General features: G+C 35.9%; 1 protein-coding gene across 1 annotated transcript in view; it reads left to right on the top strand.

The window, feature by feature from the left end:
• The window catches only part of Hs6st (heparan sulfate 6-O-sulfotransferase), a 39322-nt gene extending 20508 nt beyond the window's left edge, over nucleotides 1–18814 (top strand). Inside the window, exons 4-9 of the mRNA XM_085951259.1 lie at nucleotides 5657–5782; nucleotides 6515–6597; nucleotides 7006–7247; nucleotides 8865–9049; nucleotides 10060–10625; nucleotides 18755–18814. Coding sequence (XP_085807385.1) covers nucleotides 5657–5782; nucleotides 6515–6597; nucleotides 7006–7247; nucleotides 8865–9049; nucleotides 10060–10204 — 781 coding nt within the window. The 3' untranslated portion in view covers nucleotides 10205–10625; nucleotides 18755–18814. The remainder of the gene's footprint in view (nucleotides 1–5656; nucleotides 5783–6514; nucleotides 6598–7005; nucleotides 7248–8864; nucleotides 9050–10059; nucleotides 10626–18754) is intronic.
• The last annotated feature ends 1999 nt before the right edge of the window (nucleotides 18815–20813 follow it).

Raw genomic sequence — 20813 nt, 5'->3', positions numbered from 1 at the left:
TATAGTATACTATCATCTCATTCCGATAGAAAACTCACGGCGAACTGTGCCTAGGTGAAATTTTTAAGTACAATTTACATGTAACCATTTTGAGCTACCATGACGTGTATTCACTGTGCGTGTTGCAATGTTTATAAATACTTATCGGTTTTAGAAGATACACTGGTGAAACACGTTAATTGCAATGTTTCGAGACACTCGTTTTCATAACAAATATCTTATAAATAAAACAAAATATGATTCTTTCGAAAGATAAATATGTTTATGTTAACCTATCGTCGCTGTAGGATTGGTTTGTCGAATAGACCAATTGTCAAATGTTCAGGAGACGAAAAACAAATATCATTATCCTATATTTAAATACATGGAGGTATTAAAATTGTTGTTTTTACAGCATATGAATGTATTCATTACAAAGCAATTAAAAAAAAATGATGGTTAGGTCCATTTAAATACAAAAAATCATTCTGCATTAAAATGTTGATTTTGACAAAAACGGATATTCGACAAACCAATCCTATAGCGACGCTATGTTGACTTATGTTAACCTCCGCTTTGCAGACGACATTGTTTTCTTTGCGAACGACCCAAAAGACCTTCAGAACAGCGCATCTATTCTATACACAATACTGCTTTCGGCCGCTACGACAGCTATCTAGGATACGTTTGTAACGAATTATTAGCACTTGTAACAATTGCAATAAGTCAGCCGTCTAAACAGACAAACCTGTCTATCTCTCTCTAAAATTTAACACAGCCAAAAGAGGTGCTGTTAAAACATAGCGCTTATTGTAACAATTACAACTAACTTATTGTAATTGTAACACCAGACACCAACACAAATTTTGTCATTAACAGCGAACCAATCGAACGTGTGACCCATTATAAATATTTAGGTACATGGGTCAATGAGAAATGGGACCAGTCTCAGGAAATAAAAACTAGAATTGAGATCGCAAGGAGTGCCTTTCTGAAAATGAGACGCCTCCTTAGCAATCGAGATCTTAACCTAGGTCTGAGACTGCGTATGGTACGTTGTTATGTGCTCTCAATTCTTTTCTATGGTATGGAAGTATATATGTATGGACGCTAAACCAAGAGATGTCACGGAGACTTGAAGCTTTCGAGATGTGGCTGTATAGATGCATCCTCAAAATTCCTTGGACTGACCGGGTGACAAATGTTGAAATTCTCAATCAAATGGAGAAGGACCGAGAAGTTCTACGTAGTATCAAAACCAGGAAACTACAATACCTCGGCCACATTATGAGAGGACAAAAATACAGCATTCCCCAACTTGTCATTCAAGGAAAGATCAATGGGAAGCGTAGCAGAGGACGGCGCCGCATTTCGTGGCTTAAGAACCTCCGTGATTGGTACGAGTGCAGCTCCACCGAACTGTTCCGGGAAGCAGACGACAAAGATAAGATCGCCTTGATGGTGGCCGACCTCCGCTAGGGGATGGCACAATAAGAATAAGATTGTAATTGTTACAATAAGTGCTTCGATACAAACCTGCCATAGCGGCTGAAAGCAGTATTGTGTGTAGAATAGATGCACTGGAGCTTTTAAATGAAAGCTGCAAAGTAGGTTTAAAGATATTTTCGTTAACAACATTAGTTCGATTACTGATTAGTATCAAACACCTGATATTTGATATATACGATTAGATACTTATGAACGCTTTCTTGCTAAACTACTTTTGAATCATACAGAATTCTATACAAATATATACTATGTGACAGTGGCGAAGGGTGGAGGTAGGTTGTAAAGATCCGACATAAATAGTGCACGTTAAACTTTGTCAGTCAAATGTATTTGTTTTCATTGAACTAAGACTACAATGTGTACATAGTATTTGTTAGTTTTTTAAATTAAATTAAACTCTGCCTAATCTAAGTCATTGTAGATAATAGAAAAAAAATATTTGACTCTATAAAATATATAAAAGCATGCCATTAAACCATAAATAATTTTAGATATTTTATAGATAGAAGAATATTTTTTTATCGATTATGGCTTGGAATAAGCAGGGCTTAATGAATTCAAAAAAACTAACCAACGCTATCTTTAATATGTATTCTTAATTCAACGATAATAAATAAGTATAACTGTAAAAGTATGTACAATTTTTATCAGATCGCCCATAGCATAAATCTAAACCGTTATGGTTTCGTTAAGCAGGGTTTAATTAAATTTTAAAAACTTACCGGCACCATCTGCAAATTGTATTCTTAGTTCAATGAAAACAAATACGTATGACTGACAAAGTTTAGTGTGTACTATTTATGTCGAATCTTAACAGCCTACCTTTATCCGTCGCCACTGCTGTGTGAGTGTATTTTAAATTTATTTACCTACCTATTTTCTTCTGTCTTTCCCAGTGTTTTATTAGACATGAATTTTATCTCTATGCTATAAGGCTATCGGTTTCCGATACATCTCATGGTGAACTGTGATACGGCCATATTCACTCGTGACAATTTTCCCGACACGCCAAAGACGTGTTCATTTCAGTAGTCAGCTGCAGCCTTAAATATAAAGTTCAAAAATAAAATTAAACGCCTTCGAACAATGTAATATGATTATCTACACGTTATCGTCGATATCATCTATATTCAACAAGTAACCTCGTGCCCCCCAAAACAGAATGCAGGCGTCTCTGGCCTGTCCACTTTAGGCGTCCCGTAAGGCTCCCCCCTTTGGTCATTACCATTCGAGAGGGATAATTCATTGTTGCCATCTTGCATTTTAATTCTCCCCAATAACACCTTGCGCATATCAAATAGATTTTAATCGGCGGTGTAAGCGAGCCTGACAAATTGATAGAGTCATACTGTTTAGTATTCGTTGAGTGTAAGTGATGCTGTCTCTTTCTGGCATGTAGCTTGTAACAGAGCCGGAGTGAGGACAATATTTTGTTATAAATTTTTATTACATTAATTATTGAGAGTGGATATTATGGTACTGTTCGGTTATACGGAATACAGCGGAAAACGCATTTTGAAAATAGCCGATAAACTAGATTATTTGTTAGTTTAACCTAACCTAAAATAACCTAACCCAACCTAACCTAAACTAACCCAAACTAACAAATAATCCAGTATATCGGGTATTTTCAAAATGTGTTTTCCGCTGTATTCCGTATAACCGAACAGTACCGATATTATTTAATGCAGTGGTTTCCAAACTTTATCTTACTACGCCACGCCTCTCCCTTTAAAAAAAATCTACTCCTGGCACCTCCCCCCCTTTATTTCGTTAAATAATACAGACACCTTTTTAAATAGTCAACAATGTACTAATACAAAAATGAAAAAAAATAATTATAAAAATAAACAAGGTTTTACTTCATTCATATAGTATTAATTTTTCTTTCTTGCGATGAATGTCAATTTCAATAATAGTCAATCCAAATTCATCATCGTTCATTGACAAATGGATTCTCACATGGGCCCCACATCCTGAAGCGGGCCCCCAGGCCAGGATCTTTGGCGGGCCCACCTACCTATCGCTAAGGTTAAGGGCAGTGTGGTGCTCTAATGTAGTGTTTCCGAAATTATACACGGGAGTTATCATTTAAGTATATCAAGCATCATAATAAAGGTATCACGTCAAATTGCAATGCACAACCAAATACAGCTTCCAGGGAACTATAAATTGAAGCGGCGGCCGTGATCTGTGATGTAGATTATTTTTCAGAATAGTCACATCTGAATTTTCAATATGTAATTGACATACTCTGTCTCGCTCTAAAAGTTAACACAGCCAAGACAGGGGGTGTCAAAAGGTAGCACTTTTGTCAGTTAACTCTCTGTGATAATTAACTGCCTGAATACATAAAGTGATGACATCTGGTTGGGCTAATAAATATACTATATTCACCCCTGCCCTGTCATATTTATTATTGAGTCAAAACTCTCTAGAACGTCTCAACGAGAGAGACAACACACGTACGTCTGTCCCTCTCTATTTGGCATCCGTCAAAGAATGTGTCTAAATTTAGTCGGTTGATATTTTGATACTCATTCCATTGAGTGATGTATGTATTTTTTTGTTTATTTCCTCTCGTGCAGTGTGACAATCCAACATGTGTGCTGCCTCGTGAATGTCAAGTATTTTTTTTTACCGTCTGCATACTATCCCGTACTTTACTGCCTTTCAAACATGTAGCATTTTTTTTATTAACTCTTTTGTAAACTCTATTTTTTATTCTCCTATGCGTCGGAGATAAAATATTTTTTGTCATGATTTCAAAGCGTATAAAAAAATAATTATATAAAATTATAGCGTGTCCGGAAACTTGTACGTATTCAGTTCGCCGTATCACACTTCACCGTGGAATTTTGTAACGGAAATATATGGCCGTATATTAAAGACCGTCCAACCTCTTTGGGTCGTATAGTCATCATCATCAGGGGCGCGACAACCCGGTGTGGGTCCTGGCCTCCTCCAACAGCTCCCTCCGCCTGTCCCTATCCAGTGCGGCCGCTTTCCAATTTGGTACCCTCAGAATACGGCAGTCACTGGCATCTCCATCCAACCAGCGAATCTTTGGCCTCCCTCTTCTTCTACGTCCTATTGGATTGCTGGACATCACTCTCTTTGCTGGTTCATTGTCATTCATACAGTGCACATGACCTAGCCATCACAGTCTCCCAATCTTAATTGATTGAACTGCGCTGCAATCTTCGTACAGCCCGTAGAGCTCAGCACTATATCTTCTCCTCCAATTGGTGCTGTCCCGGATCGATCCATATATATGGCGGAGAATTTTTCTTTCAAAGATGTTCAGGGCTTGTTCATTTCGCAGAGTGAATGTCCAGGTTTCCGATGCGTAGGTGAGCACTGGCTTTACAAGTGTCTTGTAAAGAGTGCTTTTAGTTCGGCGACATAGTATGCGGGACTTAAAATGTTGGGTCGTATAGTACTGACATAAAATTAAATGGAACACGGTTCTTGTCGGTTTACACTTTACAGGAAGCCAGCAGCAAAGAAATTTTGAAAATAGCCGATATACTGGATTATTTGTTAGGTTAGGTTAGATTAGTTTTTCATTATTGATGAATTTTGCCAAAATCTGCTATGAAAATTGAATTACTGTTCATATTGAATATAATAAAATTGGAGGGCATTATAATATACGGTGGCCGTGCGGCTTAAGCGTGGACTATAAAGCCGTGGGTCCCAGGTTCGAATCGTAGGTCTGGCAAGTACACATATTGTTTTTCAATTTGTGTGTGTCAGGGTATGGACCTCATAGGTTGAGCAAGTGGCTGACATCTATTTCTCGTAAAAAACAATATCTGTCAATACAAACCCCCACTCTGTGAAGGCCCATATGATCCTATCAGGATCAAACATGGTTGAAAAAAAAAAAATAGTATAATACCGTCATATCATACGGTAATATCATCACTTTCCGATAAGAAAGCTCACGGCGAATTGTGCCACGGTGAAATGTTTTACGTACAATTTACATTAACCATCAAAATGCTGTGTCTTTTTTTGCTTTCTATACCATTGACCTTTCTTTAGATAAAGAGCTCTAAAAGACTTTGAGGCACTCCATACTTCCATGCCATAAAAAGAATTTTGACTGTACTGTTATAGCAAATACGAGTGTGGTCTTATTACTGTGTTTATTTAATTTCAGATGTGGCTTGCACGCAGACTTCACTGAGCTAACGTCTTGCGTGCAGGGAGAGCTGGACAAGAGAGAGGGCAGGCCGATGCAGAGGCGCTACTTCTACATCACACTCCTGAGGGATCCTGTGTCTAGGTATTTGTTCATTTGTGGCTCTGTTCATTTATATGTTAACGAAGCCTTTATGATAAATGATATGCAGTGGATTCATATCATACCGGATGATGTGTCTGGAAACCAACGCTGCTAGAAATTTAACTTGATGGAACCAAAATTGTTTTAATGGTTCGATTCTATGTTCGGTCCTAGTGAAAAATCGAATGGAGTTAGTTTTTTTGGTTTACTTCCATCAAATTAAAAATCGGAACCCCAGTTCGGGTTATTTGAAAAATCAATATACCTACTGATACCTAATATCATAATGGCTAAATCCCCCATCAAAAATCCTCCAATCGACAGATTTGGGAATATAATGGTAATATTATTGTAGCTGTAAATGAGTCAAGGCTAGACCAGGGTGCACAGCGAAACAAACAAAAAGAAACCGTTATCTGTTTCTGGGCGGACGAAGCATCGAGAGGAGGTAGTACGGTCAGTCGGGGCAACCTACCCTTAAGCCTTGAACGTCGCCTTTAAATACGATTTGCCACCTTTTTGCGCCAAAGCATGCGTTTACAAATGTTATTAATAATTAATTGTAAACTTGTCAAGCGAAATATACTTACAATGTCCCTGAATCCGTGTTTTTAAAAAGTGGAAAAGTATAAATCAACACCCTACGTGAACCCTTACCCATCACTACTTATAATATGCTTATTTACTTAAACCAGTGGTGTGCAGTAAATAATTATTGTCATTTGCTTATAGATATCTGTCGGAGTTCCGGCACGTGAAGAGAGGCGCAACGTGGAAGGGTGCCAGACATTGGTGCCAAGGTCGGACGGCAACAGGTTTGAACAAATAATTTTCGTTTATTTTCATTGATAGTCATAATTTTCACTGATAATAGACGTCTTCTGTTGATCTGTCTTTTCTGAATCTAAATTGATTATCCGAAAGTGGTGCTGTTTCGAAGGAAAGAAATTTCACCTGCGTTAAACATGCTTTATTACAAAATGCCATCAAAATTTAATTTTTAGTCAAAAGTGCAAATGGCTGGTTTGCCAATTGAGCAGTCGATATGTCTCACTTATTTGTTTTTGAAATTTCATTTAAGCTCTGTCTCCACAAAAGATGAATTTTCTTCAACGTCTTTATTTATGATTTTAAGTGAGACCTATTGAGCGGCTCATATATTTTCAAGTCAACAAGGTTATCGCATTGTTATTATAATAGATGTGATGTTATTATTGTGGCAGCGTCAGAAGTGCCTCCGTGTTACGAGGGTGAGTCGTGGCGGGGGGTGACGCTGACACAGTTCACGTCGTGCCGCGAAAACCTGGCTACGAATCGTCAGACGCGGATGCTGGCCGACCTGGCGCTGGTGGGGTGCTACAACTCCACGCTGCGCCCCTCCCAGCAGACCAATGCCATTATGCTCGCCTCCGCCAAGAGGAACCTCGCCGCCATGGCCTTCTTCGGACTCACCGAGTACCAAAAGGTGCGTAACACACAGCTCATACTCAATGATAATCACATTAACGATGTCCACTTGACTGAAAGTGTACATTCCTACTGTATGACTAGAGGCGTCACGAAAGTATTGATACATTGAAGTATTGACACTTTTGCCAATACTTTCCCTGGGTAAAATATTTAAATGCTGTTTAATAATTAACATGCATTAGAATATTATTAGCCGTAAGTCGACAATTTCAAATACCTGGGGGTACACATTACGGGAGATGGCAGTTTGCAAAGAGTTCGCTTTCCGAATGAGAACGGCTGGAGCAACATTCAACTCGATGTGGAGTGTCTAGGACTTATTTCTGTACGCTTACATTCTTATAGTCCTGCTTAACGGTAGCGACCCATAGCTCTTTACTAAAGCTGAGATCAACCATATACAGTAAAACCTCGTTAGTAAGAACACTGATAATCGAAATTCGCCGTAATTCGAAATTTTCCCAAAAAAAAGTCCCTAGAACATTATTTTCATATAAAACCATACCTTTAATTCGAATTTCGTAATTTGTAATGATTTCAGAGTCCCTGGCATATAAAAATATTCAATAAATCGTAATAAAGTACACTATTTCATAGCCAGTCATTGAAAATTGTGACAGACTTTCCTAAAAACATCAAAAATTACTTATTTTATGATAGTAATTAAAATAATCCTGACATTTTATGACCCAATTCGGTAGGCACATCTATGATCAAAAACAAAATTAATGAAAATCAAAAAAAAAATTTTTTTACAATATTTTAATATTTTTCCCCCATACATTTCGTAATTCGTAATTCGATTTTATTTTCGATTTTCAGACCCATGGAATTCGTATTAACGAGGTTTTACTGTACTGAGCTTCGAAAACAGATGTTTGCAACAGGTGTATAGTGTTTATACTTTAGGAGTAACGAGGAGATAAGAGATCGAACCGAGCATCCTCTAGCTGAGAGTAAAGAGGCAATGTTGGACCTGACTCAGCCACGTCTGAAGAGAACTTAAACCTGGCTTGCCTGTTTTTCAAGTCAACCGGATTCCGGCATCCTGGAAGGTCGCTAAATACTCTCTACAGAGTGTATACGGCGGAGCTATACAATGCTGGCATGATCTGGAAGGATGCATGAAGATTGATTTTTCAGTGTAATTTTCCTCCAGATGAAGTAAATAGATATGATGTGGGAAATGTTTACACCCAAGGTGGCAGCGCGGCTTAAGCGTTGGACTATCACGCCGTGGGTCTCAGGTTCGAATCCTGGGTCTGGAAAGTATACATATTGTTTTTCAATTTGTGTGTGAGTCAGGGTATGGACTTAATAGGTTGAGCAAGTGGCTGACATGCATTTCTCGTAAAAACAAAATCTGTTAATACAAACCTCTACTCTGTGGAGGCCCATATGATTCTATTAAGATCGGACATGGTCGAAAAAAAATACAAAAAAAATGTTTTTTTTAATATTCTTTATATATTGTTGCCTGATATATTGAGATTTTCATTTGATACGAGGTACATCCTTGCTCTGTGACTCAACTAAAAATATGTAACTTTCACTGTTTTGATTTCTGGCATTGACCCACCTATATTAAATTCCTCGTGTTTCCCTGCCGCAGGTGGCGCAGTATGTATTCGAGGAGACCTTTAATCTGCGTTTCGCCTTGCCGTTCACGCAGCACAACGTCACCGTGTCCAGTTCCACTCTCAATTCCCTCACTAGTGAGGAGACAGAGTTCATCAGCCGCCTCAATTCACTGGATGTCGAATTGTACGCGTTTGCGAAGAGACTCATGTTCCAAAGGTATTACATTTAAATGTTGCAAGGTTTAAGAAGAAAATTATTGACTGTATTAAAAATGGCGACACCAATATGCATGTACAAGTTTTGTTATTCACCTTTTTTACGCCTCACGATATTACTATGGCAGTATCTGACAGGCCGCAGATTTTTAACGACACATGTTGAATGTAGAGCGAAGCTCTTACTAAAATCACTGTAACATCGAGCGCCGCTTTATAACGTTGTGGGTCCCAGGTTCTAATCCTGGGTCTGGCAAGTACACATATTGTTTTTCAATTTGTGTATGAGTCAGGGTATGGACTTAATAGGTTGAGCAAGTGGCTGACATCCATTTCTCATAAAAACAAAATCTTTTAATACACACCTCTACTCTGTGGATGCCCATAATATAATCCTATTAGGATCGGACATTGTCGAATAATAATAATATTTTAATAATTATTCAAACCGATGTCACTGTGTGTTTAATTTTTTAGTTTAGGTACGCAAATCAATCGACAGTGACTAGTAATTTGAGTTTAATGTCGGACGAGATAACTCTCGAAATTTGTATGTGGGGATATAGAGCGATGGATAGATATATAAGATCGCATGTCGATGATGACTATTCGTCAGATAACGAAATTAAACTATATTACACGCATTTTCGTAATTTTAGAGAGTTGACTTCAAAATTGCAAACAAAACCTGATTTTTTTTTCCAAAACAGGATTACCAAAAGCAAACCCGTCGACATCAAACATTAATGTCACTTCACAACGGTTGTGTCTGTATATATACAATTCGAAGATGAATAAACAGGGTTTTGTTCGTGTTTTTATATAACGGACTTTCAGCTTTAACGGACACCTCACCTGCATTGGTTCGTTATATCAAGGTTCTACTGTACTCTGGTATGTAGTAAGTTTGGAAAATACTGGCTTAACTCATAAACAGACATGTTGAAAAAACTATAAAGATGGCTAATATCACAAATTATTTCTTCATGGTAATATTGTCTCATGTTTCAGATTCGAAGCGTTGAAACGCCGCGACTCAGACTTTGTGAGGCGCTTTGCCCACTTAGGCGAGGTGGCCTCTCGGAACGGAGTGACAGAGTTCGACTGGGACACCAATCTCGAGGACACCACCACGGAAGACCATCACAAGAAGTGAGCCCGGCCCGACGGAGTGGCCGCGTTGTAATTTAAATCAAACCTATTATTAGTATTTAAAATTGAAAGGTTGACAAACGCCGCATTTTTTGTATGTTACTGTAACAAATGAAGTGTATTTGATTGGATTTTTGTTTTTTTGATAATACGTTAAAGTGTTTAGTCTATCGAACTGCGTTTTGCATTGTAGATGAAGCAATCTATCCAACGATGTACAGATATCAATGCTCTATCTGTTATGTACTAAAATTTTCAAAAGAAATAATATCGAATATTAAAACACATTACAATATTGATCCACTTAGGAAGCGTTTTGCATTAAGTTTCATTGCGCCGATTGCATTAATGAACACGTATAATAAGCCAAAAGAATCACACTACACAAATAAGACAGTGATAAATGTGTTATATTATACATACCAGTGGCGAAGAGTGGAGGTAGGCTATGGAGATCTGAGAAAAATAGTACTCATTTCGTTAGTCATATTATGTGTAACTAAGAATACACATTTCAGATGTTATTGGTTAGTTTTTAAAATTCTATCAAACCCTGCCTAAACCAAACCACAACAGATAAAATATTTAAAATTATGTATGTATATTTTTAGATATTTTATAGATAGAAGAATATTTGTTATCTATTATGGTTTGGGTTTAGGCAGGGCTTAATTGAATTTTAAAAACTAACCAACACGTCAATAAAAACAAATAAGTACGACTGACAAAGTGTGCATTTTTTTTTGTCAACTCTCCGTAGCCTTCCTCCAACCTTCGCCACTGATATCTGCGATATAATATAGTAACGCCAATTATTTTATTTTGACGTCCTTAGACTTAATCATTTTTAATTGTCTTGTCTTGGCAATTTATACATCGCCGCAATAGTTCCACATTCAAAATTCTCTCAATAGATATTCCATACTTCAGTGATGGATAACATTTTTTTCACAAGGTCAAAATTAAATATTACATTTATATACATAGATATTTTTTGTATAAATATTCATAATTCTACATATTATTATATAGAATTTTTGCTGGGTCGCAGGTTTCTCGTCATTGAAGTGTATTTTTAATCTAATTGTTTTTCGATCAATGTACCATTCATTTGTATATTAACAAATTGCGAGACGTTTGTCATGTGTATGTATCGCGAGTGAAATGTTTTACGCATGGTTTATGTTAAATCGTGCAACGGACAGTGTTTACGAACGGTGAACGTTTGTCGTTTTTGTAATGACATTTTGACGAGTGCAGTAGTGATGTTACCAGGTAGTAATTTATTGACGTGGCGCGTTTCCCAGATCAAGATCTCTGCAGAAAGAAGATCTGGCAGTATATTTTACTTAGAAGTGTATCGAAAGCTAGTTGTAACATAGTTTTGTATGGATAATTTTTTATTTTGAAGATTTTATCACGCGTATAGGTAACGTGACTGTCCTGCATCGTCTGCGTGTGTGGCTCTGTGCACACCGAAGATTTTCAGGAAACCCTTCTTCTATTCTACTGATTATGTTAGTCAGTGGCCCAGTGGTCTTTACAGAAGGCGGTTTTCAACATTTTTCGTACACACAGATATTGTAGGACTTATGACTGCTTTATATTTGGTTTGAAAAGTGACATACAACTTTGTGTTATTCTGAATGGATGAATTATTACAGTTTTGTGAATAAATATGAATTGATAACAGTTTTTCGCTTAAAGTCGCCATTGAGAAGTAATGTATGATGACAAATAATGTGAAATCCAAAATGGCGAGTGACAACAATTTTAATAATTTAACTAAGTACCTCTCCTGCCTGTGTCATCTGATAGTAGCCAACTTTTAAGAACCGCATACGCCACAGTAACGTCTTTATAGCGCCTGTACATGTGCATGAGTTTATTTGCAGCAGTAGTTAGTATTTTAAACACAGAACAGATTAATAAATAGAATACCGATAGGCTATGTTCAATACGCCACATGTTGATGCATGGTTTTGAATGTGTGAGTGTCCTACGAAAATGAAACACGCATTATGCACGTGCAATGGTGTGTGTAATACACCAATTAATAATAATATTCTTGACACATGTTTAAATTTATTCCGTATTCTTCCTTACTCGAGATCGGTTGCCTGCATCTGCTTACCCGTTAGGTATTTCAGTTCCCATTATCATTATTTCCGAGGTTCCCTGATTTTAAACTATCGTGACAATAACTGTATACTCGTAAAACTGCTGACTGTCTCTCCAATCACATTCTTCAGTAGTAAGCGAGACATTTGTCATTTTATGGTACTATTTGACAGGTCGTAAAAATCGGTTAACCTCAAACGAGTACGTGGTGTGGTGTAGTTCGTATTTTTGCCGGCAGGTTCGACACTAATCGAAAAAACCCAACTGTCGCATGAAAATTCAGAAGCTTCTGAACTTTTTTGATTCATGCATGCAATCTTGCAACTTGCTTGACAATACGTGTTTACATATGCATTTTCTTGTTATGGCCAAGATAATACTTACCGTCAGCAGTAAATCCATACACGTGTAAACGTGGTATTAGACACTAAAAATTTTCCTTGCAAAATAAATACTACAAGTATTTAATCTTTATGAATGCAGTTGTGCATCACTGCTTTATTGTTAGCCTTGCTCACAGAACAGATTAATAAATAGAATTCCGATAGGCATGCCAATACACTTACATTTTAACGCAGGGTTTTGAATGTGAGTGTCCTACAAAAATGAACGACACATTACAGACGAGCAATAGTGTGTGTTGCAACATTCAAATACACCAATATTGAATGAGCGTCACTACATAAACTGAGAGCAGTTGTCAGAACGAAATGCAAGCGTATTCTTGACACATGTTTAAGTTTATATATTCTTACACACTCGAGATTGGTTGGCTGTTTCTCCACAACCGCTCGGTATTTCAGTTCCCTGGACTTACTTCCACCAAATGTTTGAATTTTCCACGACATTCGTAATTAATTTTCAGGTAGTGCGAGGTCGACCAGATCTTTGTATTGCCTTCCAGCTTTCCAAATGTCAGTTCCTTTGTCATGCATGACTCGTCCATCCTGTGTACATGGTCTAGCCTTCTAAGGCTACCCAATTTGATGCGACTGTTCAATAATTCGATTCTTACCGGGACATTTGAAGTTAAATAACTTCACAAATATTAACATTGTTCAGTTGGCATTCCTTGTTTCTTATTTATGCAATATGGCAGCCATTGTTCATTGTGGTTACTTATTCAACTGCAGTTATGAACGGTTTTACACAAAATTTATGTATTTTCAATAGGTTGTGAAAATTTGATTGAAATAATATAACGGTGGTTGTATAATTTTTAATTCAGCGATCGAAATTTGCTATGAAACGTTGGAGGTGTTTGGCGTACGTGTTATTAAAAATGTGTCAATACATAGTCGGTAAGACAGATATCGGCATGCTTATCAACTGCCATCGTTTTGGATTTCATGTTGTAGTATTATTTCTATCATTAAAATTAACGTATACAGTAGAGCCTCGATATAACGGACTAATGCGGGTGAGAGGTGTCCGTTAAAGCTGAATGTTAAACAAAACCCTGGTTATTCGTCTTTGGACGTTAATGTTCATTGTCGATAAGCTTGTTTTCGCTATTCAAGTCTCCTGTTTTTTTATAATCAACTCTAAAATTACGAAAATCAGTCATGATGTGACACCCAGGGTCACCTTTGTCTACTTCTTACTTTTGTAAACATATTGAATGGAGTAATAAATGTATCCATTCACTTCGAGAACCATTAGTAAATTAAACTGCTTTGCAGCTGTGTGAATTAGCGGCCAGCATTGCAAACGTCAGTGCTACATTCAGTCTCTCATCAGGATGGCATTATGATTCGAATAATCCAAATGTGAGAGGTATGACATGATTATCACGCGCAGAACATTGTTTACAAGCGGTGACACGTGTATTTAAACATGTATGACATTAACATGTGGTGTGTTTTTAACAATTTTCACATTCAACCGGATATTTTGTCTGTTATATATCGAGATTCTACTGTACTTGCGAATCAATCTGTATGACTATTTTATTATTATATTATTTGATAGGTAAACTATTAGTTAATAAGGCTGTTGCGGTGTCCCTCAAGGGTCTCGACTTGGCCCAGTTTTATTTTTTTAAATATTCTTGGATGACACCCGTGTTTTTGTATCGTGTTCTAGTCGCTTGTCGTTTTGTCGTATCAGATCCCCTAGTATATTGTCAGCAATCATTTATTTAAACGCCTTTCATATCAGCTCTACTATATCTACGACAACGTCAATAAGATATCAACTGTCTTAAAAGTATTTGAGTCACAAATAAATAAAAATTAACATATTTGATTTGGCCTTTTTGGAAAATTGAGTTTTTTAATCGAAACGCACGTCTCCCTGTCCTGTACCAGCCGCATTAATTTCTCCGTCATGAACAAACTTGAACCGACCACTCATGTTGCTTAACTGTAGCGCTGCAACTTATGTGCAAAACCGGGATTCTCCTGGTTTGACGACGGCTCATATCCATGGGCCAATCAATTGAACAATTTACAACAGGGACTGTTTCTTTTAAAATGTTTACGACTCTGATTATTATGCAAAGTTAATTTTGAAATTCTGAGACTATCTCAATCTCAAAAGCTTACATATACAGTAAAACCTCATTAATAACAACACGGATAATTTTAAATTCGTTGTAAATCGAAATTTTCGCAAAAAAAAGTCCCTTGAATATTTATTTTCATGATTATAAAATCATACCTTTAATTCGAATTTCGTAATACGAAATGATTTCAGAGTCCTGGCATATAAAAATATTCAATAAATCGTAATTCTTGCTGAACACTTGGTGGTAAATACTTACCTACATTACTTGGTAACTTCAATTAATGGATTAATGACGCATGGGATTTGCACAGATTTTAATTTGAAACAATTGTATCGGAAATTTGGTAGGCACATCTATGATCTATTACATTTCTTCTTTCGTAATTCGAGTTTTTTTTCGATTTTCGGTCCCGTGGAATTCGTATTAACGAGGTTTTACTGTATAATATATGATGGCATTCAAACTCACGTTTTTTCGTGCGAATTAATTCTATTAGTGACTCTATCCGAGGTGTTACAAATTGTATATTTTATTATTACGATTAATATGTGCCATTTTGCGTATTATATTGGTTATATTTTATGGTAGCTATTTTTGAAATATTGATTGTCTTGATCATATTCTTGAATTATTCATTTCGGTTCATGTCCAGGTTTCAGAGGTGAACCTAATCTAATTTATTGTAATTCTTTTATGATGTAAATGAGTGATAACTTATATGGCTTCAAATCAGTTGTTTCTTTCGATATTGAAAACTGTAGTACGTTAATAGTTTGGGCGGACAATATTCGTCACAGGGTTGTAGCAAAAAAGTTTTACGAAAGCGTATTAGATTATTTTCGTATCAAACACTCGATCACATAGATTATTTATCTAATTATTACTTTATTTTTACCGTTTGTAGAAATTTAAAAAAATGTAATATACCAACACTCTTGAGAAGTACCATGGTAGCAGTGGCGGCCCGTGAGTTTTAAAAGTGGGAGTGTCACGTTATTTACTGAATAGTTGTGCAATCAACTGAGGTCATGCGGCCCACAAAATTGGCCCGCGCACAAGGTGCCTTTGTGTTATGTCACAGAAAAGTCTAGTGTGGTGTCGGTGACCATTTAAAGGACTGGCATTTATGTAGAACTTTATTATCTTCATTTGAAACAAACTTTGTTGTACAACCATCGTTTGAATTTGTGTGTGTTGCATGTTTTGTGAACATCAATTAAATCATATAGCTCTAGATGCATATAACGTCGAGTTACGTTACATTGGAATAATATCAAAATGACATGGTACAATGGTACCTACTTACGCAATGTCGCATTTTTAGAATTTCAATATCTTGATAAGTATAAATTTTTTTTAAATTGTTATAAGAATAGTAAAAGTATGCAAACGGCACAATATAAACTTTAAATAATTTAATGGTGGCTTTATCATAGCGGATACAGTATACACAGTAAGACAGGTAAACTGTATCTGTATATATTTTTATTAACATGGCAATAAAATTCGTATTGTATCAAAATGGAGTCGGTTTACGTCTTGGATATAAAGTAAACTCCCGATTATCCATGTGCAGATTCCGTGCATAAATTCATTTAAAAAAAAATCTCTTGCTTTCGTAAACATGAACCTTGCTTACGAAAATTCGAACCGATATTAGAAAGATTCCTGCAAACAAACCAAAATCACGGATTTTCGTAATTAATATTAAACATGTTAAAATAATTGTCTGCTTTAGAAATGTATAATATTATGTAGTATTTTAAAAAGAAAAAACCATTGTTCGGATTATCCGTGTTTTTCGTTGTTTATCCGTGCCGCCTCTCCCCACCGTTAACCCGGATAATCGGGAGTCTACTGTAAATCTATGTCTTTTGCTGAAAACAAAATGACATTTAAAATTAATTATTTAACTTTTGGTTATAAATCGAATGCATACATTTAAGTCACAAGTTTTGCATGTACAAACGGCAAAATAACGAATAGTGATTTGCTGTATTCTATGCATCTTGGGCATAGACATATAGCCGTGTTGAGTTGGTATACGCGAGACAGCTTACATAATATTATTGAATCAGATAAAGAATCGCGTACACTCTATGAACAGGCCGAATGACTTCAGCGTTGACTGTTATTAAGGGGACATCTTGTATCGCCACTTGCCAGTGCCTCTCAACAGTGTTGCCAAAACTATAAACGGAATGTAGCTGATTTGTTGTGAATAGAATGTTAACTTACAGCGCTTTGAGTATTTAGTATGTTACATCTACTTGAATGTGTTCAGTGTTGCGAGTAATGATAATTATTTCTAGTGTATATAGTGTTTAACAACAAATTTAATGTTTATATCATAAAACTAAGACTTAAAAGAGACATTAGTGAACGTAATACAATATTTCTTACTTCGTGTTAAAATTAGCAGTTAAAGAAATGGGACAGTTAATAACAGGTCGTTGCAGTGACGAAGGGTGGAGGTAATAGGCTCTGAAGATTCACACAAATATGTCGTGCACACTAAACTTTGTCAATTGTACTTATTTGTTTTCATTGAACTAAGAATGCCATTTGCAGATGGCGCTGGTTAGTTTTTATTTTTAATTCATTAAACCCTGCCTAAAACAAACCATAGGTAGGCTGTTAAGATCTGACATAAATAATAGCGCGCATTAAACTTTGTTAGTTAAATGTATTTGTTTTCATTGAACTCAGAATGCAATGTGTAGATCATTGATATACTACTGGATGAATCATATGCTTCTTAAAATGACGCCCGATTTTCAGCGACTCGGCCTTTGTTAAAACTTACTGAGTAAGCCCGATCTAGCTTGCATCTTACTCTAACTAATAGTCAGCGCATGACGACTTGCTCTGTCTGTATTGCGTTGCGGCCACCCTTAGGTTCACTATTCCAAGAACGCAAATTTAGTTTTACAGCCAGGGCAATACGGGTGAAATTCGGGAATCCATGTTAACGGTCTTAACGCATTATACCTACAAGGAAATATTATATGACCATATTCGTAATATCTTTTGTGGGACATTTTTAAAATGACACTTGTATGGGAACTGCTCATCTAGTGGTATATCAATGGTGTAGATAGTGTTTGTCAGTTTTGAGAATTCAATTAAACACATCATAATCCAAGCCATAGGGATAATAAACAAAAAATATTTGTTTATCTATAAAATATCTAAAATTATGTCATTGATTCGTACATAATTTTAGATATTATACAGATATAAGAATATTTTTTATCAATAATTATGGTTTGGTTTAGGCAGGGATTAATGAATTTTAAAAAACTAACCAACGCTATCTGTATTATTATGTATTCTTAATTCAACCATAACAAATAAGTATGACTGAAAAATTGTGCACTATTTTTGTCAGATCGCCCATAGTATAACTAACCTATTATGGTTTAGTTAAGGTGACGCATCAGTGAAACGCCAAATAATTTCCAACTGTAGGCGCGACGAAATTTTGGACTCGCTGCCATTCACTGAGAGAATCTCGAGCCGGAAGCACGTCACTTTGCTGCGTGATGGCGACGGGTCAATTAATTCTAAAATCGTGTAAAGATGACTAAAAACGTTACCCATTTACTTTAAAAAGAAAACATGTCAATGAATATATTATTATTGTTACTAATAGAACAATAAACAGAACATAAAATGAACGTATGTTGGATTTACATGAAAAATAATATTTCGTTTGACAGGTGTCATTTGCACCCGCGACCCGCAGTCCGCGCATCGCCTAGCAACGATCTTTTTAGACCGTGCCTCAACTAATGCATGGCCTTAAGGCAGGGTTTAATTGAATTTTAAAAACTAACTAACACCATCTGCAATTTGTATTTGTAGTTCAATGAAAACAAATAAGTTTGACTGACGTGCACTATTTATGTCGGATCTCCACAGCCTACCTCCACCCTTCGCCGCTGGGTTGTTGCCTTTGTTACTCAACTCATTTCTGAATTTAAAAAAAAATGATTGATTCAAGCGTGGCCGTTATTGGAAACTAGGTATCTATAATTCTCTTTGATTGTTTCAATTATGGCAGCCATATTAGATTTTAAGTTGAATGTTTGCTATTCCGTTCTGTGATTGGCCGATTTCATTTTAGTCGTATTTAATATTTGTATATTATTATGTCGACTGTTTTAGAGAAGGTTTTGAAATTTTACTTGATGAATTTTGTTTGTTATAAATTTGTTTCGGAAGTAGATAATGTATGTGACTCGTTTTGCGTATCGCAGAATTTTTTTTAACATTTTTTTAAATCAATTATCTACTTCAAATTTAAGCACGTCTGATTTTTTTTTTTTTTTGAATGTTTCAATATGCATATCATATTTTTAACATCAATTTACAACCGGCGAATCTAATCAACTATTCTTAGATTTTTGTATGAATACATTTGATACGGTTTTTAGATATTCCGATAATAATAATAATTGAAGGTTGTTTTGTACTACGTATACGTCTAATATCAAACATATTTTATCAATAGGCCAAACGATAATACATCGTGGGTCGTAAAACAAAAAAATAATATCATCTTTTAATAATTACAACACCAACTAATGCCTCTATCTAGGAATTAACGTTTCTCGACCGTATAGTAGACAAATATCTAGAGTCCGTATTCTTTATGCTGGCGTGCGGTTTCCCCCCGCTTCACTGCATTCCCTCTCGTTCCCTCCCGTTGAAAACTTGCAACAGTCGAACGCGATGACACAATGCTTTCCGTCCGCGAGCGACGTGACAGCCAGCATAAAGAATACGGACTCTATATGAAATTATTTTAGATTACATATCAGTTCATACAATTGAATCTCGATTTACTGTGTTTATTTCAATAGAAAAATTGTCTCGAGGGGTTTTAGGAGAAGAGTATTGTATATATTTATCTCAATTTGCTCCGTGATGTCAATGACTTTCGTCAAATAGAATCACAATCTGTTTTTCATATAAATGCATGTGCTCCTTATACCCAGTAATAAATCTTCTGCTTGTCTGACCCAAATAAACTGCCGGACAAGTTCCACACTAACAAATAAATATTATTTCTCTAACATCGCAAGTCAGTGGAAGTAAATTTTTCTAGTGAAATAAATAATAATAAAATGAAATAAAGTAATTTACATTACACCGCTGTTGTGCAAGGGGAAGTATATTCACAAAATACACCCTCTCTTTTATTTATAGCGTGAAATAACTTGCTTTTGCATTCAAGACTTATCTTTAATCACCATAATTACTGCCAAAAGTTGGTAAGTCTCAAGATCATGTTATGGAGAAATTGCAATTTGAAGTTTGACATGCCCTCTAAAATCAGGCATTGCTAATTATTTTATGCTTTATGTGCATGTTCTATTAGCATACATATTTATATATATAGACACATCGAACCGTGAGTGTTAAACCAAGGTATCTGCAAATTTTTCAATTTCGAGATTAAATGCAAAACAACTGCAAAAGTCTTGATAATGTAAAAGTGAAGTAACTGAAAGAACATGCACTATAATGTAGATATAAACCAAATATTATGGGTTTTTTTTACAAACTATTTCTCCTAGTCTTAACCCTAATATATCCAAAATATGCCTTTTGCAGATACCTTGGTTTTTCACTCACGGTGTGACATAATCCGTTGTTAACTCTAAATACCTAAATTATCTACTTACCACCTTTTGGCAGCAAATAATACCTCTCTTCTAATCTTCATTGGTTAATGTAAAACCTGTCTATACTGCAAGTATTAATTTTCAAGTTCCCAATTGTTCGCTTGTAACTCTGCAGCCTTCATGCTACTCAGTCACAGGACGAATGTGATGTTTCATGCGATTAACCTATTTGAATAGCACCATAAAGGTTAATTCATTTTTTTTAACTAATTAATTTTTATGGGCGTGTAAATAGGTTAAATTGATATTTGTTGTTATCAGTAACTATTATTTTTTTTTATCTATTTCAT

This window comes from Rhyacophila brunnea, unplaced genomic scaffold, assembly GCF_057557595.1.
Source record: "Rhyacophila brunnea isolate RB1 unplaced genomic scaffold, BYU_Rbru_1.0 scaffold_24, whole genome shotgun sequence".
Lineage (NCBI taxonomy): Eukaryota > Metazoa > Arthropoda > Insecta > Trichoptera > Rhyacophilidae > Rhyacophila > Rhyacophila brunnea.
The sequence above is the reverse complement of the archived record's forward strand: the minus strand, read 5'-3'. Positions and strand labels throughout refer to the sequence as shown.